A 24,567-nucleotide genomic window follows, 5' to 3' on the forward strand; every position below is an offset into this window, starting at 1 on the left:
AGGCCTGTCCTTGTCATATATCATTTTTGTAGCAGCTGGCTTATTCCACTCTTGGTGTACTTCCTGTTAAATATGTATGGCTTGCTGGGTTTTATTTTAGTAGCAGTAACATTTTCCTCTTTTTCATTGTTATTCGTAGCATGTAATCTGCTGGACTTGCAACATTATTTCCCACGAAGTACTTCTTTCTTTGTTTTTTTTCTTTGCATCCCAAGAGATCTGTGTCTTGCATTAAACTTTCCTTGATGGTGACTGATACAGTTCCTTTTATCTGCCATGTGGTTTTAGAATGCTAACAAATTTCCTGTACACCAGTATGATACGGAAGTGCTTCACTTGGGGAATGATCCTGACCAATTTAAATCCCTTAACTGAATTAGTGGCTTGGTTAAGTCCTAGGTCCCTTGGGTTATATGACCTCTGAGATGACTCTTTGGGTGTTTGTGACAATACTGGAAACTTGGAAGAGATGTTTGTGTTTGTTGACCTTATCTTATTCTTCCCTGCGGTCTTTATTCTGGCACCCTGAATTTCTTTCAGGAACCAGTGTTTCAGGGCTGCTGGGCTTGCATTCAGATCCAAGGCTTAATAGGTTTAAGCAGGTCGGCATGCCCCATCACCCTCCTGTGCTGACTAGTTCAGGGATGGGCATACAGTGGTCACAGTCCATGCAGTCAGAAGACATCTGAAGATCCCCTATTCTGCCTCGATAGAGTTAGGAAAAGATGTGATGACTGTAAGTGCTGTGGCAATTTTGTGGTCCTATAAGGGGAAAGGCTGGAGATGCTGGACAATAGGGGTGGGGTGAAGGGCCTGGATGTGTGAAAGGAAGAACCTGAGCATGGAGGCAGCCCTGCAGGATGCAGAAGAGAAATAAAGACAGAAACCAGGTCTCCGGTAAAGCCATGGGCAATCTCTGGATCATTTTCTCCACAAAGCCATTTTTACCCCTCCTTTTTGTAGTTCCTTGGGCTAATATTTTTAAAGGTATTTTGAGTAGGGTGCATTTGGTTGCTTACATTGGGAAGACCCCTAACTTGAAGAAGTAACGAGCACTGACATAATTACAGTAGAAACGCATAAGTAGCCTCCACCTAAGCAACTTAGTATATTAATTAATGTTCTTCCTTTCTTCTCCCATTGATAAAACACTTTGGAGGGCTGGTGTCTAGAGCATGCAGAATGCCTGCAGCTGGTAAAGCTCTCCCAAGACTCAAAAGGTCATGATCCTGCATGTGAAGGCTGGCTAATTATTAAAAGAAGGTGTTTAATGTTTTTTGAAAATGACTCCTTGCTATAATCTTTTTTGGTTAACCAACCAACATCAACACATGCACACAAACAAACACACACACAGACACAGACCACCAGTTTCATTCTTTATGGAGTGGAGTGGATTATAAATGGAATGCCCATTCATCTTGGTTTGCTCAGGATAAGCCTAATTTGTACTCTTTGTTTTTATGTGTTAATTAAAAGACTCCTACTTATTCTCAAAAGTGGTCCAGTTTGGATGATCAGTCATCCTGGTTGTAAGTAGCTTAATAGAATTAAATTTGTACTCTTTGATTATTTTTAATGAGCCGTTTATATGACAAGAGGAGGCTTGTCCTTGCCACTTGTCCTTGCCACTCAGGAGTTAGGAGTTAGTATACAGGAGCTACACAGGTCCATAAACTGAGTCATTCGGTCTCATTTAATTTGGCTCCACTGCTGTTGTTCAACAAGCCAAATAAATAGTTGATAAAAGAATTTATAGGGTGAATGAGGTCCAGCACAAAGATGGCTGGAGTTTCTTTGTTAATAGTTCTTGGCTAACATTACTGGAAGTTGGCATAATTCCTAGTGTGTACCATACCCTTTGGAAGCAGTTTAAACTTCCAGTGGTATAATTCAGGGAGGTTTACAACCTGTAGATCTTTGCATGAAATTGGGCATGTACTTACAATGTTCTCGCCTTGAGAACCCGGGTCCCTGGCACCATGTCCATCAAAACCACCTCAGCACAAAATTGGCTTCCTTCCTGGAACTCTGGGAGGGGCCAGATCTCGTGTGAGATTTGCTCGCAGACGATATCGCCCACTTCTTGAAACATCTTTCTGAACTTTCTCAGGCCTATTTCTGACTCCTGCTTACACTCTCACGTGGGGAGAGAGCTAGAAATGCCCTTTGTTACGTGGTCACATCTACAGTTTTTTGTTTTGGGGGCTGAATGGATTCAGCAATTTGTCAACTGCAGAGCAGGAAGACATACAGGATGTATTTATATTATATTTTAAAGAAGAACCTCCCCCAACCTTTTTTTTTTTTTTTTTAAGAGAGACAGAGTCTTGCCTTTCTGCCCAGACTGAAGTGTAGTGGCACAAGCATGGCTCACTGCAACCTCAAACCCCTGGGCTCAAGCAGTCCTCCCACCTCAGCCTCCCTAGTAGCTAGGACTGCAGGGATCCATCACTGCACCCAGCTAGTTTTCTAAAAAAATAGTAATAAATGTAGAGATGGAGTCTTGGCTATATTACGCAGGCTGGTCTCAAACTCCTGACCTCAAATGATTCTCCTGCCTTGACCTTCCAAAGCACTTGGATTACAGGCATGAGCCACTGCACCCAGCCTAAAAGCTCATTTTCTTCATACAAGCGGTGTGTTCATATACCACCTGCTCCCCCACACATTATTCTGGGCACTGTTAAGGCCTTGGTGTGGAGTGACTGAGGAGGGGAACTGGGAGGAGCTGAGAAACTTTGCTGCTCTGAGCCATGGGAACTGTATTTCCCCAGTCCCAGCAGGTCATGGGCCACACTGAGGACATCTCTAGTCCTGCCCAACACCTGAGTGATTAAGCTTTTCTCTAAATGACTTACTCTTTATTTTCATCTAAATAAATGTAGCCACATTAGGAGTAAGGGATTTTGAGTATTACAAGTTAGATGTATTGGTTAAAATTTCTCCAACATCAAGAAATATATAACTACTAAAATCTTTAAAAGGTTCTGTGTTCTACCGGAAATCACTGACACAGGAGGGAGGAGCCTTTTTCCACCCTGGTTCAAGCAAGAGATCAAGATTTCTTTATTCTACTACCCCACTGGCTATTTGAAGCTCAGACCTCTAGCTCCTTTCCTAGGCATTTAAAAGCAAATTAAGGGACAGATGCCTCTATTGCCAGACCTGGCCATTTTGATCCCCAAACCCAGTATGTTCAGTAGACACCACCTTCTTCCTCACCCCACCTCTTTTAGTTACAAAAACCAAGGCTCCCCAGCATTTCAAAGGATGACAGGGGACAGGGGATCCTGATCCAGGGAAAAGACTGTGTCTGCACCACGTCACCATGACCATCTCCATTCCTACTACCACTACCACCATGGTGCCTGTTAAACCGGTGACAACAGACCTGTGGGCAGGACTTGCAAGTGCAACACGGCACAAAGGCATTCCTTTACCCTCCTCAAGGCCCACCTCAAATTCCTGCTGTGCTGGACCTGGCCCTGCAGTGGTCCCTCTTCTCTTCTTACTCACTCAGAGCTGACTTGTCCTCCTAATTCATCTGGTGTTCCTCACCCCAAGCCAGGTTTTCAGGCTGGTGACACTGACGGACGTTAAAAGCAGCACATAATGCAAATTCCAACTATACCTCAGTAAAACTGTTTAACAAACAGGGAAAAGGAATTTGGCTCCCCATTTAGACCTCCCTTAGAAGCAGGCTCATGGTTGCATATTGTCTCTCCAATATAAATCTCATATTAGAGGCAGGAGAGTCAGCGCTTGGCCTTTTGCTGTTAAAAACAAACAACAAACCTGAACTTGCCCCTGTTCCCTTTCTCAAATGTCCATAATTCCCTTATCTCCCTGGGTGCAGTGTCTGGGCCCACAGCAGCTCTGACTATGTAGTGACATGTGATGCTGCTCCCCGTTCCTTTCCCACAGCCCTCTGCTGCCCACATGCCCCCAGCTGCAGCCCCAGCCTTTCTTTGTCCAGTCTGCGGCTTCTATGTCTTCGCTCCAGCAATATCCCTGACAGCTCCTTAATTGCTACACGCATTTGTACCCTTCCCTGACAATTATATTTTAGACCCTGTCAGGGTACCTGCTAGCCTTGGGGCTGTGTTTATATTAAATATCAATAAAAAGCTGATAGCATCAGCCTAGATGGCAGGCTCACAAAATCATATTTTACTGGGAGCCAGGCCTGTCTGGAAGATGGAAGGAAGGAATGTTTAAATTTCTTTTTCTCTTCTGAAAGGTTAAAATGAGAAGAGACTTTCCTCAGTGACTATCAGGAATGGGTTCTTGCTAAATGATGACAGCTGTGTACTCTCTAACTGGATGTTGTCCTTTATTGTAAATGACTTGTCATCTGTCAGTTCTTTCCAGAATTGTTTCTTTTGTCCCCCCACCCCCACAGAGCATAGGACAAGGCTTCAATTCCCATAGGTTTTTTTTTAAGTTCTGGGTGATGGAATGGCTAAGAGTTTATTTGGCTTTACTTTATGAGGAGGGTTTAGGACAGAGGCCAAGGGTTAAGTGGTTCTGAACCCACCCCATCCTGCATCCCCCATCCCCTGCATCCCCTCTGCTGAGGGGGCCATGAGAGCGGAACCCATGTTCCTCACTGGCTGTGTGGTGTTTGCTTGCTGGGTCTCGGTTCCCTCATCCTCCAGAAATAGTCTGGGCCTTCCCCGGAGCAGTGAGCGTGATGGAGCGTGAGGGGGCAGAGCAGCTGGCACCATGTGGCGCAGTGGCTCCTGCCAAGAAAGCCCCCCCTGGAGGTTTCACACCCCCAAATGTGGGTGGTCAAGGATACCACTTCCCTGTGGTTTCCACTCTTTCACACTGCTGATGATATAGTTCTGTCTATTGGAGACAGACAGGAAGAATGGCTTGAAGGGATTGCATTTTGAATACAGTTTCAACAGGGAAATCATAGTCCAGTCCGCAAATCTATGACAAGACAGCTTTTTGGGGACACGTTTCCCTGTTGCAGTCAACAGAATTTCCCATTTATGTGTGATCTAAGGGGCATGCCCCCTCCCCTTGGCTCATTTCCCATGGTGTAGTGATTCTGCAGCATGGTTGTCCTGGCTTCCTGCTGTGGGGGATTCCCCACATGGATGCTGGGACAGTGCAGAAGAGAGCTTCAACAGCTGGCACAGCACCTGCCTTCAGTGCAAAACCTGGACCAACACGTGTTTAGCAAGCACATCCTCTCTGTGTCCCACTGGCTTCTCTCCCTCTACCACCCTCGTAGAGGCGCCCTCATGTACCCCATGGATGACTGCAGGAGCCTCTAAACACTCCCCTCTACCCTTCCAGCCTGCACCACCCCCTCCCCGCTCTACCGCTTGGTTGCTCTCTAAATGGCAAAGGGGGCCTCCACTGCTCTTGAGATTGAAGACAGACTGCAGACCCAGGTCTACAAAGCCCTGCTTGGTTCCCCCTGTCCCCATTTCCCACCCCAGCCTCCTTTTTATTTCCTGCATTCCAGGCACTTAGACTTCCTTTGGCTCTGCCAGGACCACTCTTCAACCCGCCCACCTCATGCCTGTTCATTCTACAGATTCCATTTTGCAGATTCCATTTTCCCCCACTGGGCTGTGCACTCCACTAGGTCAAAGGCCATGTCTGGTTTTGCCCACTGCTTTGTCTCCAGCACACAGTAGGCATTCAGTAAATATTTTCTGAGTAAATGAATAAATAAATGCATACTATATCCAGTATGCATGCTAAATACTTTGGGGGATATTAGAAAATATGACATGATTTAATACTCTTTGGGTGAGTTGTTTAATAGTTTTAACAGTTACCATGAAGGAAACAATCAGACAATGTGAAAGAGAAAGCCTCAGTGAGCTTGACCATTGCAGATGTGGGTGTATATTGGGAGCTGGAGGGAAAGTGGATTTATTTTCAAAAGAGGTCCTGGGCCAGATCAGAATGGTGTGAAGCCTCAGGCAGTGGGATTAATCTCTCTGTGATGAGTTTTCAAAAACTACCGATGCTTCTGGAGCAGGGTGGGTGCTCTGGCCATGGTGTTCAGTACAGATTTTCAAGCAAATGCTTGAGTTCCAAAGAACTGCTGTGACAGTTTTGCAACACTGGCATTGTTCTAGTATTTGCTGGTGGGAAAAGGGGGATTCTGTGCTCACCCCATTTCTGAACCTTTCCAAAATGAGCTTTATTTCCTTTCCAGCCAGAGCCAAACCTCAGGAAGGAGTGAGTTCATCAGCATTTTGTTATATGAAAAGGTGATGTAGTGATGGGGAAGTATCATGTATCAAAGGAAGTGTTTTAAATTAGTGAATATTAGCTTAACTACAGTCAATCAAATGCCATTTTAGAATCAGAAGCCTCCTAGAATGTGCTTAAGTTCATTCTATGGTATTATAGCCATGATTTTATGCCTTGTAAATGTCCCCTCTACCAGCAGACCTCAAGTCCAAATGCTGGTAGTGATGCAGTAGCCTCACTGGCCTGCTTTGCAGCAGAGAACCTGGGGTGGATGCATCCGAGAACTCTCCGAGGGGAACTCCAAATTGGTACCCAGTACTACTCTTATCTTCATCCATCCTGTCCTCTTGAATGTACGCATATATCCCGAGTATTAAGTACTAAGATGCCCTGTCAGGGCCCCAAGAAAGCCTGAGGGAGCCCCCTCTTCTAGGGGTCACCTACTTATTTGATGATGGCTAGGGGAAGGCAGCCTCCTCTGAACCACGTGTTACCCTGGTCTGTGGACTGCGCCTTCCCTGCCCTTGCTTTCCCCCACCCCTTGTGTACTGTCTGGTAGCCAGTAAATAAAGGTCAAGTCTTCTGTTATCTAGGAGTTTTTATAGGAATTTAGCTAACTTCCACCTTGAGCAAGGTAATATACTATAGCAATGGACTTCAAAACTTTGGGGATAGATTTCCTCATCTGTAAAATGTGGCTAGGAAAAGTACTGCTTGACTGCCTGGAAAGGGCCATACATAGTGTGTGGCACATTGTAAGTGCCCCCTAAGTGGTCATCTCTGCCGCTATCATTATTAGCACCATCATGATTTCTGTGATACAATTTTCTTCTTAACATCTCTAAAAGAGACTTGTGAATGGTTTATTCCAGGAGAATGAGGAAGAAGAAAAATGCAAGTTTCTTCACAAAATTTAAAATATATGAAGGGAGAAAGACTATTTAAAGTTGATATGTTTATGGGAAAACAAAATTCTAATCATTCACATGAACTCTCACAGGGGAATGAAGCCTGACGTGTAGCATACCGAGGCAACAGGCTGAGGGAGACTAGAGCATTCTCTGGCATTTGCCAAGCCGTTTGCTTCCCAGTTCCATCCCGAGTGGTTCAGCACTGGGCCATGAATCCTCCTTGTCCCTCTGGTCCTAGGGCTGCCAGAAATTGGCTCCAGCTTTGTGAAGAGCAACCTGCATTTCATGTCTAGCATATCACTAAGTTTAGAGGAAGGGTAAATGTTTGACAAATAAACCTATTTTATAATTCAGCACATATTAAGGACTATTTTCCAATAGATATAAAGTACTTGATAATTAGCATCAAAACTATTCATTATTTAATCTATCATCTACTTAGAATGAATGGGAGAGATGTCATTTACTTGCTGAAATGGGAGACATGAAAACTATCCAACCATTCTCATCTTGAATTTGGTCGAACACACCACACAGAAGAAAACTCCTGCATGGGCTTCATCCCCAGGCTCCCCTGCCCGCTGTAATTTCATAGCTGGGAGGTGCACAGCTTTGAAGGCATTTAGGAAAGACAGAGATGCTTCCTCCAGCCTTGTTCAAGGCAGGCATCTGCACAAGGGCCACACTTTAAAAATCCTGTTGATTCTGAGCGGAGTCCCTTCCCTTCTATCAGTGGTTTTTGGGTAAATGTAGTTTGTCTCTAATTCTGTGTTAGCTTATAATTGTTTGTCCTCACTCAGATTCCCTAGAAGTTGACCCATATTTTGTGGTAGAAAATGGCAAGTTTAAATTAATACAGTTCTGCTAATTCACTGGAGAATAAATGGTATTGGGGGAAAAATCAAATGTATATCAGATGACTGAGGTCTGGAGAGGAAACTCAAGCACTAAGGCATCCATGAAGTTTCTGATTGCCTGTCCTGGGAAGAGGAAGTAGGCCATGCTTGCTACAGATTTTGGAAAATAAGTTTGATTTTGGAGCCATGAATGAGGGCATGATGGACCTTGGCATGAGTGGAACACAGATTATGTCTGCTACAAAATGCATTCTTGGCAAGAAACTTACATATCTGCTAAAATCCTTGCCGTGGCCTCCCCACCTCTCCAGCCTTATCCAGTACCTCTCCCCAAAACACCAGATTCTTCCCAACTCAGGGTTTTTGATCTTGCTTATTCACTCTGTGTACAAAGCTCTTGCTAGCCTAGGCATTTGGGAGCTGGTGCCATCTCAGCGTTCAGGTCATCTGTATGACCTCTGGGAGGTCATCTTTGACCACCCAATTTGACCGCCCCACTTTCCACAGACAGTAACTCTCTGGCTTATCCCATTTTATTTTCATTACACCTATTTCTACTTGAAATTCTCATTTATTTGCCATTGTTTCTCTCCTCCTCAGACTGAAATGTCAACTTCATTGTCTGGTATACTGTTGAATGTCTGATATAGTAAGTACTCAATCAATGTTTGTTGAGTCAACAAATGAATGAAAGCGTCATCACAGTACCTTGCCCTGATAATTTAAGGAAGAGAGAAAGAGACTTGCCTAACGTCTGTGCTGGATACTCTCAGGACAGCTGAACTGCTGCGGGTGGGGAGTTGGGGGCTTCCACTGTTCTGGGACTAGTGATGGGCGCTGGTGGCGTATGCAGTCCTCCCACCACACAGCAAGTTCTGTGCCTTGTCTTAGACGCCTTTGAGGAAGAGCCACTCTCATCTGGCTTCTACAGATGAAGGCACTGGGGCTGAGGAACATTAAGTCACAAGCCCAAGGCCATTAGCTAACCAGTGATAAGTGAGATCTCAGACCTCGGACGCAAGCTCCAGGGCCCGAGTCCTGACTGCCATGCTGCTGTTGAGGTGCTGCCCAGCAACCCTGATGTGGAGAACATGGTGAAAGTTGGGAGCTCCTCTTGAGACCTTATTTCTTTCTTTTCTTTTCTCTCTCTCTCTTTTTTTTTTTTTTGAGACAAGGTCTCGCTCTGTCACTCAGTCTGGAGCCCAGTAGTGCAATCTTGGTTCGTTGCAGCCTTGACCCCCCAGTTTCAAGCGATCCTTTCACCTTGGCTTCTTGAGTAGCTGGGATTACAGGCTCACACCACCATGCCTGTCTACTGTTTTGTGTTTTCTGTAGAGATGCAGTTTTGCCATGTTGGCCAGACTGGTCTCAAACTTCTGAGCTCAAGTGATCCATCCGCCTCGACCTCCCAAAGTATTGAGATTATAGGTGTGAGCCAACGGGCCCAGCCAAGACCTTATTTGTTTATTTTCTAATGAATGGAGTAAATAACAACCAGTATTTATGAAGCATTTTCTATGTGCCAGTTGCTGTGCTAAGTGCTTTACATCCATTAATTTGCTTGGATCCATGCGGGCTGACCATCTCAGGCACTGCTCAGGATGGAACGTATAACTAAAATATAGTAATAAGAGGGAGCACCTTATTCAAAGATGCAAAACTAATCTGGAAAGGTATGCGAGAGTGTGTAGGTGTGTGCAGAGAGAACGTTAGCCATGTGCCACACAAGAAGACCCTATGTAGCAACGTGCACACCACAGGCCAGAGCAGTTATCTGGGTGAAAATGAAAAAAGAAAACTACAAAAGGAGTTTGCTGTTAGGTTATATGATGCATTACAAAGACAGATCAGGGTTGTGGGAGGTGTTCTTCAAATACAAATTATAAATTTATCTCAAAGGTGATGTGGAACTCTTACTCCGCAAACATCTGCTAGTAGTCTGTTTTAGTAAAAGCTGAACATCTAATAGATTCTTGACTGGCACTGGGGGTAATTTCATGTCTCAGAAGGTAGAGGAAACAGAACTGCTATTCCTGGATTATATATTGACCAACATGAATAATAAGTTAATGTGGATTGGATAGGAATGTTGGAGAAAATGACCATGTTATCCTGGAATTAACTTTATTGAGTAGAGTTCTGGGCATTGATACATACACTAGACATTCAGGAAAGTGATTTTAATCCAACTTAGTGCATTACAGGTAGGACCCATTGACAGAGGTCAGGAGGAATGGTTCACTTAGGAAAATATAATATGGACATGAAAATCTGAATTGTTCCCACAAGAAGAAAAGGGTGAAGGCCTTGAAATATCCTTCGCTGAGTAGAAGCCCTGCTCTTATTAAACTCAGATTTTTTGTTGTTGTTGTTGTTGTTGAGACGGAGTCTCGCTCTGTCGCCCAGGCTGGAGTGCAATGGCCAGATCTCAGCTCACTGCAAGCTCCGCCTCCCGGGTTTACGCCGTTCTCCTGCCTCAGCCTCCCGAGTAGCTGGGACTACAGGCGCCCGCCACCTCGCCCGGCTAGTTTTTTTTTTTTGTATTTTTAGTAGAAACGGGGTTTCACTGTGTTAGCCAGGATGGTCTCGATCTCCTGACCTCGTGATCCGCCCGTCTCGGCCTCCCAAAGTGCTGGGATTACAGGCTTGAGCCACCGCGCCCGGCCTAAACTCAGATTTTTAAAAGAATACATACAAACCATATTGTGTAGGATAATTCAGAAGATACTGGGTTGAACAGTGGTCCCAAAAAGATATGTTCACGTTCTAATCTCCAGTACCTGCAAATGTGGTTTTATTTGAAAATAGGGTATTTGCAGACATAATTAATTTAAGGATCTTGAGATGAGACCATCCTGAATTTAGGGTAGTGCCTAAACCCAGTGACCAGTCCTTCTGAGACAAAGTAGAGAGAGAGATTTAACATAGACACACAGAGGGGAAGGCCATGTGAAGATGGAGGTAGAGTGGAAATAATGAGGCTACAAGCCAAGGAGTATCAAAGATGGCAGGTGAGCACCAGAGATTAGGAGAGGGGCATGGAACAGACTCTCTTAGAACCTCCAGAAGGAAGCAACCCTGCTGGCAGCTTGGTTTTTAACTTCTTCTATCCCGAATTGTGAGAGAATCAATCTCCATTGTCTTTAAGCCATCCAGTTGGCAGTATTTTGCTGCAGCTGCCACAGAAAGCTAATTCAGTACCTTAAACCTCTAAAAAGATGAAAGGTGGAGGTACAAGTTGAGGCTCAGATAAATGTGATGCCTGAAGAACCCTAAGTGAAGCAAAGGGGTCTTTTAAACAGAATTTGAAACAAAATGGTTCGTCTGCTACTCCGCAGGTTGCTGTCATTTTCACAAGTGACCATAAGAAAACAAATCAGCTCAGCCACCATCGAGGGAACATGAGGCTGAGCTCTGGTCCACACTCCAACATGACATTTGCCTGCTCCCCATGGGACAATGGAAGGACCAGGGGACCTGAGTATATGTGGGTCATGGGCAGCATTGACTGTCCCGTGGGTTACTTCATTTCCACTCTCTGTCAGTGATGTTGGGAAAATCATATTTAACTTGTCTATTTTTTTTTAAACTTAAATACTCAGATGAAGGCTCCATCTATTTTTTCTGTTTTTTCTTTCCCTATCTTTTAAATGACTGTCACAATAGACAGCTATTTAAGATTTCCCCTTCTATTAACATTGCTTGCTAAGCAAGCTTGTGAAATCAATATACTGTGATGATGTTACAAACCAAGATAAGTGTTATTTCAAATATTTGATCAAATGGGTGTGTACAACACAGCCCCCATTTTAGGTAGATTATATTTTTTTAGTGGTTCTATTTGCAGTTGTTCACCATGCCCTTGGAAAAATCGAAGTCCCCTCTTCTTGCAGTGGCATAATTTTAGAGCAAGATTTGGTGTCCAAATGAAGTGAATGAAACATTCTTAGTTTGCTTTGTATTTCTGAAGATGCTCACAGTTCCTCAGGGGGCAATCTTAGATTTCTAGGACCACCTGGAGGTCTGGGCACCAAAGAAACCATACTTAAGAAAAAAGAATTGTCAAAACTGGGCAAATCCCAATTGCCACACTTAAGAAAAAATAATTGTCTAACTAGAAAGTGTTTGACTCCTTAACGTGTTGAGACAGTGAGCCAAGGAAATGGAATTTTCGCTTCTTTTTGTGGAAGGTTTTTATGACACCGACATAATTGAGGCCATTGATGGAGGCAAGAACCATGGATTTTTCAGTGTCATTATTGTATTTGCATCTTTGTGGATTAATTTAAGTGGGTTTTGCCGCTAGGGGTGAGTCACGGTAATTGTTATTAAGCTTAGACAGGAAAAAGAAAGAGCTCCATTTCCCAGGATTGTGAGGACAAAGTCCTCCTAAAATTACTTTGTGGTAAAAGGCTGATTGGGTCATTTTCACACCCCCAGGCTATGATGGGGTTTATTGCAATTTACAAGAGTTAGAGCATTTACCCTTGAGATGGAATTCAGAATCCCAGTTACCTCAGTGATCTCAATGAATAAGGCAGGGCAGAGGTGACACAACAAGCCAGGACATCGTGTCTGCCCACTGGCCCTGGTGCCATTTTGTGGACTCTAGAGCTGTGCAGGTGGATGTCCTGGGGCTGCCGCTGGAAAGGGGTAGGCAGCTGTGGAGGAGGGGAGGTGCACTGGGGCCATTCCTGAGTGCCCTTGTAAGTGGACCTGACTCATGTGACCATTTCTAGCATCATGTTGCTCATTGTTTCCTCTGCAACTTGACAACTGGAGTAACCTAATCCATCCTCACCCCTCCTGTCTGTATGATATTGATGAATCTCTGGAATGAGGATGTCACAGTGGGATTGCGTGACTCAGCGTCCAGCAGGGAACTCTGGTGAGGGTACAGGGCTCTAGGCCAAGGGAACAGCCCCATTGATGGCTGTGTGAGTGCCTCTGGCCATTAGCTGTTTTCTGTTGATTTGTTTAACTTTGTAAACAGGTCTCTAGGGTTGGTATTTTTTTTTTTCTTTCCGTCTTTTATTTTAGGTTCAGGAGGTACATGTGCAGGTTTGTTATATGAGTAAATTGCATGTCACAGGGAGTTGGTGTACAGATTATCACCCAGGTAATAAACATAGTACTCAATTGGTAATTTTTGGATCCTCACCCGCCTCCCACCCTCCACCCTCAAGTAGACCCCAGTGTCTGTTGTTCCCTTCTTTGTGTCCATGTGTGCTCAATGGTTTATCTCCTACTTATCAGTGAGAACATAGGCTGTTTAATTTTCTGTTCCTGCATTAATACACTCAGGATAATGACCTCTGGCTCCATCCATGTCACTGCAAAGTATATAATCTCCTTCTTTTTTGGGACCATGTATTATTCCATGGTGCATATGTATAGGGTGGGTATTATTTTGCCATTTTACAAATAAGGAAACCTCAGATCAGAGGCTTTGGCCCTTAGTAGCTGGATGTTTTTAGGAAAGTACCTTGTTTCCTGGTACTGTAGTTTCCACTGCTGGAGAGTGGAGGAGAACAAGGGATCCAGCCTGCCTTGGAGGGCTGGGCTGCTAAGGAGGGATAGGAGATAAAGTAAGCACCATGCCTATACCCCAGGAAGGACTCAGTGAAAGTTTCTCCTCCTCCTCCTCTTCCTCATGATTAATAACTCATGTAATCATTCTCAAACTTTTCATCCTGACACTTGACAGCTATTTCTCCTCTAAGAATGGAGAGTTGCTTAATGTGGCATCATTTTGAAACAGGGTCTTCAGAGGTTAAAAAAGAAAAAGCGAACCATCACAGAGCATCCTCAGTGACCCACATTGCTTCAGCCAGTGTACAGGAAATACTTGTTTATTCTCCTTCTTTGTCTTCACCCTTATTTTTTTTCCAACTTTTATTTTATTTTATTTTATTTTTTTGAGACGGCGTCTTGCTCTGTTGCCCAGGCTGGAGTGCAGTGGTGCAATCTTGGCTCACTGCAACCTCTGCCTCCCAGGTTCAAGCTATTTTCCTGTCTCAGCCTCCCAAGTATCTGGGACTACAGATGCCCGCCACCATGCCTGGCTAGTTTTTCTATTTTTAGTAGAGATAGGCTTTCACCATGTTGGCCAGGCTGGCCTTGAACTCCTGACCTGAAGTGATCCGCCTGCCTCAGCCTCCCAAAGTGCTGGCATTACAGATGTGAGCCACCGCGCCCGACTTCAACTTTTATTTTTAAGTTCAGGGGTACATGTGCAGGTTTGTTATATAGACACACTTGTGTCATGGGAGTTTGTTGTACAGATTATTTCATCACTTAGGTATTAAACCTAGTACATATTAGTTATTTTTCCTAATCCCCTCCCTCCTCCAAACCTTCACCCTCTGAAAGGCCCAGCATGTGTTATTCCCCTCTCTGTGTCCATGTGTTCTCATCATTTAGCTCCCACTTATAAGTGAGAACATGCAGTATTTGGTTTTCTGTTCCTGTGTTAGTTTGCTAAGGATAATGGCTTGCAGTTCCGTCCATGTCCCTGCAAAGGACATGATCTCGTTGTTCTTTATGGCTGCATAGTATTCCATGGTATATATGTACCACATTTTCTTTATCCAGTCTGTCATTGATGGACATTTAGGTTGATTCCATGTCTTTACTATTGTGAATAGTGCAGCACTGAACATATGCATGGGTATATCTTTATAATAGACTGATTTATACTCCTTTGAGTGTATGCCCAGTAATGGGATTGCTGAGTCTAATGGTATTTCTGTCTTTAGGTCTTTGAGGAGTCGCTACACTGTCTTCCACAATGGTTGAACTAATTTACACCCCCATCAACAGTATACAAGTGTTGCTTTTTCTACACAACCTCACCAGCATCTGTTACTTTTTGACTTTTTAATAACAGCCATTCTGACTGGTATGAGACGGTATCTCATTGTGGTTTTGATTTGCATTTCTCTAATGATCAGTGATGTTGAGCTTTTTAAAATATGATTGTTGTCTGCATGTATGCCGTCTTTTGAGAAATGTCTGTTTATGTCCTTTGTCCACTTTTTAATGGGGTTGTTTTTCTTGCAAATTTGTTTAAGTTCCTTATAGATACTAGATATTAGAACTTTGTCAGATGCATAAGTTGCAAAAATGTTCTCCTATTTTATAGGTTGTCTGTTTACTCTGTTGATAGTTTCTTTTGTTATGCGGTAGCTCTCTGGTTTAATTAGATCCCATTTGTCAATTTTTGCTTTTGTTGCAATTGCTTTTGGTGTCTTCATCATGAAATATTTGCCTGTGCCTATGTCCTGAATGGTATTGTTTAGGTTGTATTCCAGGGTTTTTATAGTTTTGGGTTTTACATTTATGTCTTTAAACCATCTTGTGTTAATTTTTGTATACAGTATAAGGAAGAGGTCCAGTTTTAATATTCTGCATGTGGCTAGCCAGATATTCCAGCATCATTTATTGAATAGGGAATTCTTTCCCCATTGCTTGTTTTTGTCAGATTTGTCAAAGATAAGATAGTTGTAGGCATGCAGTCTTATTTCTTTGCTGTCTGTTTGGTACCATTGGTCTATATGTCTGTTCTCATACCAGTACCATGCTGTTTTGGTTACTGTAGCCCTGTAATATAGTTTGAAGACAGGTACTGTGATGCCTCCAGCTTTGTTCGTTTTGCTTAGGGTTGCCTTGGCTATTCAGGCTCTTTTTTAGTTCCATATGAATTTTAAAATAGTTTTTTCTAGTTCTGTGAAGAATCTCGATGGTAGTTTATTAGGAATAGCATTGAATCTATGAATTGCTTTGGGCAATATGACCATTTTAACAATATTGATTCTTCTTATCCATGAGCATGCAACATCTTCCATTTGTTTGTGTCATCTCTGATTGCTTGGAGCAGTGGTTTGTAGTTCTCTTTATAGTGCTCTTTCACCTCCCTAGTTAGCTATATTCCTAGGTACTTTTTTCTTTTTGTGGCAATTGTGAATGGGAATTCATTCATGATTTGGCTTTCGGCTTCACTGTTGTTGGTGTATAGGAATACTAGTGATATTTTCCACATTGATTTTGTATCCTGAGACTTTGCTGAAGTTGTTTATGAGCTTAAGAAGCTTTTGGGCTGGGACTATGGGGTTTTTTAGGTATAGGATCATGTCTTCTGTAAACAGGGATAATTTGAATTCCTTTATTCCTATTTGAATGCCCTTTATTCCTTTCTCTTGCCTGATTGCCCTGACCAGGACTTCCAATATTGTGTTGAGTAGGAATTCACCGTTATTTTTTTAAATCTCTGAACTGAAGGCAAGGAGTTATCTTTGGGCTACCATAGGTGAGGAAAAGAGATTTGCTCATGGGATTCCATGGCAGAAGAGTGAATGATTGCCTAGTATCTGGAGAACAATCTTTGTGTTGTCCTTCTGTATTAGCCTGTTCCCATGCTGGTAATAAAGACATACCTAAGACTTGATAATTTATAAAGGAAAGAGGTTTAATTGACTCATAGTTCCACATGGTTGGGGAGGGCCTCACAATCATGGCAGAAGGTGAAGGAGGAACAAAGGCACATCTTACATGGCAACAGGCAAGAGAGCGTATGCAGGGGAGTGCCCCTTTATAAAACTCCTTCAAAAAAAGTCTCAGATCTTGTGAGACTTATTCACTATCATGGGAACAGCACAGGAAAGATCTACCCCACCCTCATGATTCAATTGTCTCCCACCAGGTCCCCTCCACAATACATGGGAATTATGGGAGCTACAATTTAAGATGAGATTTGGGTGGGGACATAGCCAAATCGTATCACCATCCATCCATCCATCCTTCCTTCCTTCTATTCCTCTACAAGAATTTTGGAGCTTCTGCCATGTGCTGGTCAAAGGGTACAGCAAAAGACCAACAAGAGGTAGTCTGTACTTTCACAGAGCTCACATTCTGCTGAACAGCAGAAGTAGAGAGATTTCGTTATGTAATTTCAATTTCTTTCTTTATTTATTTATTTAAAAAGCAAACTTCTAAGTGAGGGCAAAGAGAAACAGAATAGGGCTATGTTGGTGGCTGAGGTGATTAGAGTGAGAGAAAATACAGTTTTCCTATTTTTAATACCAAGTTCTGGCTCAGTAGGGGGAAAAGCAGGAAAATAATGCTAATAAGGTCTCTCTCTGCTTTCTTAAAGAGGATTATGTGATTTTCTCTATGGGATATGTGACATTGAAAGGTATAAATAAAAGGAAGTGTCTTTTAAGTAAGGAACCATCAGTTAGAGGCTCCTGGGAGACGAGGAGGGCTTAGGCAGGAGGGGAATCCCCAGCATGTGGAATCCCTGGGAGTTAAATGTTTTTGAGGCTATAACTGTCTTCATAGCCTCCTGCAAGATGGAGTACCTCATGCCAGTATCTGCCAAGCGGTGTGGGAAATAAAAGGGATTTTATTTCACTTTGTTTTCTAATACACCCCTCTCTTTCTCTTTCTTTTTTACAGACCCTGCAATTGTCAATGGGGTTTATTGGTCTGAATCCCTAAACAAAGTTTTTGTAGATAACTTTGACCGTGACCCGTCTCTCATATGGCAGTACTTCGGAAGTGCAAAGGGCTTTTTTAGGCAGTATCCGGGTGAGTATCCCTGCATTGACAATTATGACTCAGATTAATGATAACTGGTAATGAGATATTTTTCTTTAGAGTTCAAGGTTAAAACTTTTCTACCTTCTCTTAGAAGAAAATGAAAGATGAAGTGCAAACCTGTTGTCAGGGTGCAGGACAGGAGTGGCAAGGTGGCATCCACATGGGCATGCACACACGTAGGACGTGATCACAGAACTCTCTGGATCTGCACCTTTTTCAGTAGAATAATTCACAGAGCTGTCACCACATGTGAAGAACTGTGGTGTGAACTGTACCTTATTTAATACTTCTGAACAAGAGTTTGGCCTTATTACTAATACCTGCTATTATTGCTGTAATTATTATTATTGGGGAAAAGAGCAATTCATACTTGGGCAATTGAATTCTCACTAACAGGCATAAGAAATAGAGAATTTGAACGGATTTGTCCACCCCAGAGCTGACTTCCCTTGCAGGAAGATGTTGAAATGGCCCAAGCATAGCTGGCAGCAACAACCCTCCGCAGAGGGCGCCCCCAGCAGCCCCAGCGCTGCGTATCTCAGAGGCTGTCCCTCATGCCTTTGGAACAGGTGTTCCTTCTGGAGCCTTCTCAGGCCTCTGCTTTGTGATAGGATTTTAATTCTGGCTTGGTTTGAATTCTAATTAAAAAGGGAAGTTTTAATTTTGCTTACAAGTTGTGAAAACAGGACTCGGGGCTGCAATTGTGCCAACATCACAGCTGTAGAAATTAACAAGCTCAACCTAAAAGAAGGGGGAAAAAACCCACCCTGCATAATCTCGGAGCAATTAAGTGAAGTCTTTTATGTTTTCATTAAGTAAGACTAGGCACCTGATGTCTTCCCACTTTGAGGCAAAGACTGCCGGCCTCTGCCTTGTGGAGTTGTTTGCCCCGTGCACAGCATCTGTGCCCCGAGAATTGCCTGCCGGATCTCTGCTTCGCCACATTACAAAACATTTCCCAAGAGTCATGTTCAGCATAGCACGTGTGCTTCCTCCCAGAGCTCACAGAAATGTAAACAATAAGCATCATGTTAAAGATGATGCTCTAATAAACAGTGGATGATTAAAGTTCCAGTGCCACCAAATTGCAATCTGCCTTGATACACTTGGCAGAGAGCGAATCTGATGCAGATATGGCTGAAATCAGAGCCTGGCAGAGAGGTTGCTCTGCTTGGGAAGCCCCTGGGTGTCCACCCCTCTCACTATGTGGCATTGTGAAGAGGGCAAGACAGATAAGTAGAAACCACAAATCACCTGTTGTCTCCGTCAACAGGGAGTCCTTAATCTATGGTCACTAGGACGTTTGAAAATAAAGGGAATCCTCATAAAAGGTTTGTGTAATAGGGGAGATTAATTTACATACAAGGTTTTTATCAGTCAGAACAATTGGTTCAGCCGTGCTTACTGTTGTTTTAGGACATTTTGGGCAGGATGTGGCTCTGTAAAATGCCTGCATAATTTCTATGTTAGTGAAGACATGGGCTGCAGTCTACCAAGGTGTTTCAATGCCTTGATAAATGTCATGTGGCCACTCAACTCTGTGCTTGGTTCTAAACACAGAGCATGCCTCTTGCCTCCTGGACACATGACTCAAAGAGTGATCATGAGCATTTTGCCAGGATGTTTTTCTTTTCAGGATGCTTCTTTCCATTGTTAGAGTGGTGTGAATCAGTGGTAAGTGTGCATGTTCTTAAGCAGAAAGAGTCTTTCTTCAGTCTTACTGAGTTCTGGCATTGTACCAAACCCTGTATGAGGCCCTGAGGATAAAATCATGAACTAGACAGAAGAGGTCTCTGCCCTCATCCAGGTCCCTCTTGTGGGGACATGCGTTTGTCGTGGATTTTGGTTGCAAGTGACAGAAACACAATTCCAACTACCTCCACTTAGAAGCACACTTACTGGCTTATGTAATTTGAAATCTAGGGAATGTGCCATTTGGGCGACAGCTGGATTTCAGTACTCAGCAATGAGAGACTGGAGCAAAGTCATTTGGAATTTGAATCCTTCCTTTCAGCTCTCATTTCTGTCTTCTTCCATTCTAACCTTGTCTCACTGGCAGGTGATCTCCTCATAATGGGGAACAGGCCTGGAAGGATTTCTCAGTGGGTGTTCCAGGGGAGGAGAGGGCATCTGCCCCAGGAGCTTGGATGAAAGTCCAAGAATTAGCCTGGTCTGAGTCACATGTCCACCCACCACTGATGCCTGAAGAACGGTGGGTAAGGTCAGCCATCCAAAACCCTGGGGACTAGTCAGGACTATTGTGGCTTTACCTCGACTGGATTTCCCAAAGAAGGGGCATCAGTGACCACCATGGGGAGGTAGACAGGCAAGCAGATCATCATGGTGCGGTGTGTTTCATGCTAAGCTAAGGGAAATAGAAGAGGCTGGGTGATCACTGAGAAGGATCACCAACTCCAACTCTTGGGATGAGAGGAAGGAGTCCTGGGAAGGAGAATTTTGAGAAGCATTAGCCTGAAAGCCTTGGTGTGATGATGATGTCCGTTTCTGCATGGTTTCACACATAGGCCTTCACCAATTCAATTTATGTCCTAAGGGCATGTGGTAACTCTCTTGTGTCTCTCAAAAGGACTTTATGAGATGGTGGAAATGTTCTGTATCCTATCTAATATCACTAATGTCACTGGCCACACAGGGGTAGTGAGCACTTGAAGTGTGCCTAGTGAGGCTGAGGAACTGAAATTTAAATGTTATTTAACTTTATGTAAAATTAAAATAATTAAATAGCCACACATGGTTGGTAGTTACCATGTTGAATAACATAATGCTGTAGGAAGAGACTTTTGAGACTGATACCCATTTTCCAAGGGACCAGCCTTATCTCTCAAGGCTTGCATTGCAAAAAGGTCTTACTGAACAGGACTTCATTAGGCTCTATAGTTCTTACTTTATAAAATGGGAACTCTACCCTGAAATCTTGGACCATCAGGCTTTCAATCACTGTCTCCTCTACTAGAATATTTGCCCTTGAGAGGACAGAGTCATTTGTTTTGTCCATTACTCTGTCACCAGCAGCAAGAATAACACATAGTCGGTGCTCAATATGTGTTTGTTGAATGAATGAATCACCTGTTAGATCAAACTCCACCAGATCTGTTGTCTCCCACTACACCAGTGGCAGCGGCCCTCTCTTTTCAGACAGAATAGAGCTATTGCCTCTTTGGAGAGCTGGTCCCTAGCTGCAGTCTGGTAGAGACTTGATGACTCAGCAAGGAACTGGCACAAATGCAGTACAGAGCCATAGTCCCTTTATGTTCTCATTGATCGCTCTCCTCCAAGTCTTCCTAGTACCTGCTCTTTCCACCCCACTACCCACCATGTCCTGGACACTGGGCATGCCCATCTGTTGGCTATTTCCTCCTGAAGCTTTATGACCATCTCATCTAGTGAGTAGTGTTCTCCAGGCTCCCCATCTCCCAGGAGGCAGAGAATCATAGGGCTGCACAGTCATCCCTTTTCCTGTGAGCCTTGACAAGTTCATCTTTTTCAGCCCTCTGTGGGACCCGTTTTCTACCTGGTTATTGGCTGAGGCCACCAGTAACTGATCTATTCTTCCTGTTCTGGCCAGTTCTTAGCTTTATTTAAAATGATATGGCTGGCTGACAGTACCTACCCATGTACTCTTACCTACTTAAAGAAAACTGTGTCTATGCATCACAGACAGGTCACTGTCTAATCAAACACAGGACATCAGTTAGGTTCATGCATGATTATAAGAAGCCCCAGGCCCTTCCCCAACATCAGGCTGTCACCTTTCTATAGCCATACACAGGGCAGTTTGTTCCTGTAGAAGGCTTGGTAATTACAAAGGGCAGTGATTGTCTTATCTTCGCACCGTGATTTGGCTGCCATAGGAAGGTGAAAGCTGAGTCATGGCTACAGCCACCATGAGGGAGCTGGACAGCTAAGTAAAGAGCTCTCCTTAAGTTTGGACTCATCCATGCTGTTTGCTAGTATCAAGTTTAGGTTCTGTGCTCAGCATTACTTTTTGTTTCTTCCCTTGCATACCTTCCTCACCAGGCTCAGGTTTAGCAATGGGGAGAGTGTGATTGATATCAGGGTTCTCTTCCTTGGCTAGCTCAACAGGACTGCCCCAGTAAAGATGATCATAGAGCACCATAATTTACAATTTTCATAGTAATTGTCTTGCTACTTCCTCATTTTTATGGTGCGTAATCTCTCAAGAGACATGGCATCTGGTTGAATAAAGGAGCTCTTTTTAGAGAAATGCATAAGCAGCTTCTCAGAAGACATTTTAAAGCCAAATTTGACTGCAGCTTGACTCACATTAGAAGCCAGCATGTATTTTTGACCAGATATTTTAGATCTAAAGTTAACTGGAAGGTATGTGTTTCAACTTTAAATTATGGGCCAAGTACTAAATGTTTTTTTGAGGAAGGAATTGGGCAGAACTTAGGGATAAACCAGTATCTTTCACCTCTTGATTTTCCTTCTTTCCACATCTTTCTAGACTTTTTGCTTTCAAATAGGGAAGACAAATGCCATGTTTCAGTAAGATAGGCAGTATCTGTTCAGGTGGAGATAGTTTTTTTGTTTGTTTGTTTGTTTTTGTTTTTTTGTTTTTTCGAGAAGGAGTCTTACTCTGTCACCCAGGCTGGAGTGCAGTGGCACACTCTTGGCTCACTGCAACCTCTGCCGCCCAAGTTCAAGCAATTCTTCTACCTCAGCCTGCCAAGTAGCTGGGATTACAGGTGCCTGCCAGCACACCTGGCTAATTTTTGTGGTTTTAGTAGAGATGGGACTTCACCATCTTGGCCAGGCTAGTCTTGAACTCCTTGCCTCATGATCCACCCACCTTGGCCTCCCAAAGTGCTGGGATAGTAGGTGTGAGTCGCCACGCCTGGCTGGAGATGGTTTGAATGTCGTTGGCAGTGCCACTGATGTTTTATGGAAAACACTGTGCTTTAAAGACAAGAGAAGCAATGGATGAAGATGCCTTTTCTTGAAGTGGAGAGAAAAGGAGAACATGGAACAGAAATAAAATGACAGGGCAAAAAGATATTCAGATTTTTATTGTGCTATTTGTTGTAGTCCTTCATAGTTCCATTACACAGCCTCAAACCTCACTGCCACACAGAATTATGTTGGGAACATGTGGCTTGACCTTCAGTCTTGTATTAGTCTCTGTTCTCTTGGCCCTACTGTTTATTTTCACAAGCTAAAAGAGAACAGGAAGTCATAGGTTGTCTTAAATGAAATGAATTTTCCTCCAATGATAGTTTGTAATGCCTGTGGGAGAGAAACCGTGGGATATAGCAGTGTTGCACAATGATTCAAATTCACTCAAATTTGAGCGTTTGAATCTGTAGCAGAGATTTTGACATTATTTTCAGTTTCACGTAGGGATTTGTGTACATGCTGAGGAGCTTGTCCTCTGAAAGCTGAGGAAGGCTGGCTGGCAATCACTGATGCTGACGATGAAGCCGAGAAAGCCCTTCTGGAGCAGGTGGAGTGGCAGTCTCCTCTGCCTCCGAACTGTAGCATTCCTCTTGTCTCGGGTTTCCCACCCCATCCTGTCTGAGCGGGATTCCAAAAGGCATACTGGCACTTTGCGAAATGATGTGGCTCGTGGGGGTGTTTCTTGCTTAAGTGATAATTCCTTGGATCTCGCAGATTTAAGATGAGCCAACTGTTATTCATCTGAGTTTTGAAGTTACCTGAATGTTTTCAAAATATCTGTGTGGACCAACAATGACATACTAAAAAGGTGATACATCCTAGGGGAGACAATGCCACCTGGGGCAGGGTTTTCTCAAGTTCGTTTTTTAAAACATTTTCCTGTGAGATTTTTGGAGGAGGAAGGACTCCATGGTCAAATCATCTTGGTAAATGCTACCACTAGGGTCTCTGTCATAGACATTCAAGATGCACTTGAGCAGGTTAAAGGCCCTTAGCTGTTCCTTCCATCATGTAGAAACCAGTTTTGCTTTGATTCACTGAACGCTTGTTAGCATCCTGTAGAACTCCTCACAAAACACACTATGGAAATGCTTTCGCAAGGAAGAGAACAATGGCTTGAGAATTGGGAGAGCCCATCTTAGTCCTAACAGGACATCTCAGGAAAATCTGAAGATTTTGGCACAAATGTCGGGTTTGGGCAAAATGACACCCCGCTCCCCTGCCACAGACTCATTCAGCCCTAACTCGGAGTCAAAGTATGATGTTTATTGTTACCTGCAGGGCAGCTATGCCTGGAACTGCCTTGAGGTACCGTCTTCATCCCTGCCCAATGTGTATCTCATATCCTGAGCACAAAGGGCGCAGAACTCACCGTTTCTGCTGCCACCCAGGCTCCTTTCCTCTGGCAGGGACGTCCCCTACACACAGCCACACCAACCTTCCTTCAGTTCCTTGAACAGGACATGTCTTCTCAGCCTCAGGGCCTTTGCATACATTGTTCTCTCTGCCTGGGATGTTCTTCTCTACCTTGTCACCTGCTTTTGTTTAACAAATCCTACCCATATATAGTGGGTTCAATAGTGTCCTCTCAAAATTCATGTCCACCAGGAGCCTGAGAATTTGACCTTACTTGGCTATAGGGCCTTTGCAGATGTAGGTAGGTAAGTTGAGATAAGGTTATTATACTGGTTTGGGGTGACCCTAAATCTAATAGGATAGATGCCCTTATATAAGAAAGAGAGGATACATAGACACAGAGGGAAGGCAGCCATGGGAAGATGGAGGCAGAGGTTGGAGTGACACAGCTCTAAATTGACGAGCACCAGGCATTACCAGGAGCTACCAGAAGCTAGGAAGAGGCTAGAACCTTTAGATGGAGCTTGGCTCTGCTGACACCTTGAGTTTGAACTTCTAGCCTCCAAAACAGAACTTTCTGTTCTGCCACTTACTTTGTAGTTCATTTGGTCCTCCATACCCGTGGATTCTGCATCTATGGATTCAATCAACCGTGAATGGAAAATATTCAAGAAAAA

General features: G+C 43.6%; 1 protein-coding gene across 2 annotated transcripts in view; it reads left to right on the top strand.

Annotated features, from left to right (window-relative positions):
• Positions 1-24,567, top strand: part of CACNA2D3 (calcium voltage-gated channel auxiliary subunit alpha2delta 3) — a 967,057-nt gene that overhangs the window by 432,746 nt on the left and 509,744 nt on the right. For both annotated transcript variants that reach the window (XM_033210152.1, XM_033210151.1), the window contains exon 6: positions 17,453-17,584. In XM_033210152.1, coding sequence (XP_033066043.1) covers positions 17,453-17,584 — 132 coding nt within the window. The remainder of the gene's footprint in view (positions 1-17,452; positions 17,585-24,567) is intronic.

This window comes from Trachypithecus francoisi, unplaced genomic scaffold (assembly GCF_009764315.1).
Source record: "Trachypithecus francoisi isolate TF-2019V2 unplaced genomic scaffold, Tfra_2.0 Lachesis_group0, whole genome shotgun sequence".
Taxonomy (NCBI): domain Eukaryota; kingdom Metazoa; phylum Chordata; class Mammalia; order Primates; family Cercopithecidae; genus Trachypithecus; species Trachypithecus francoisi.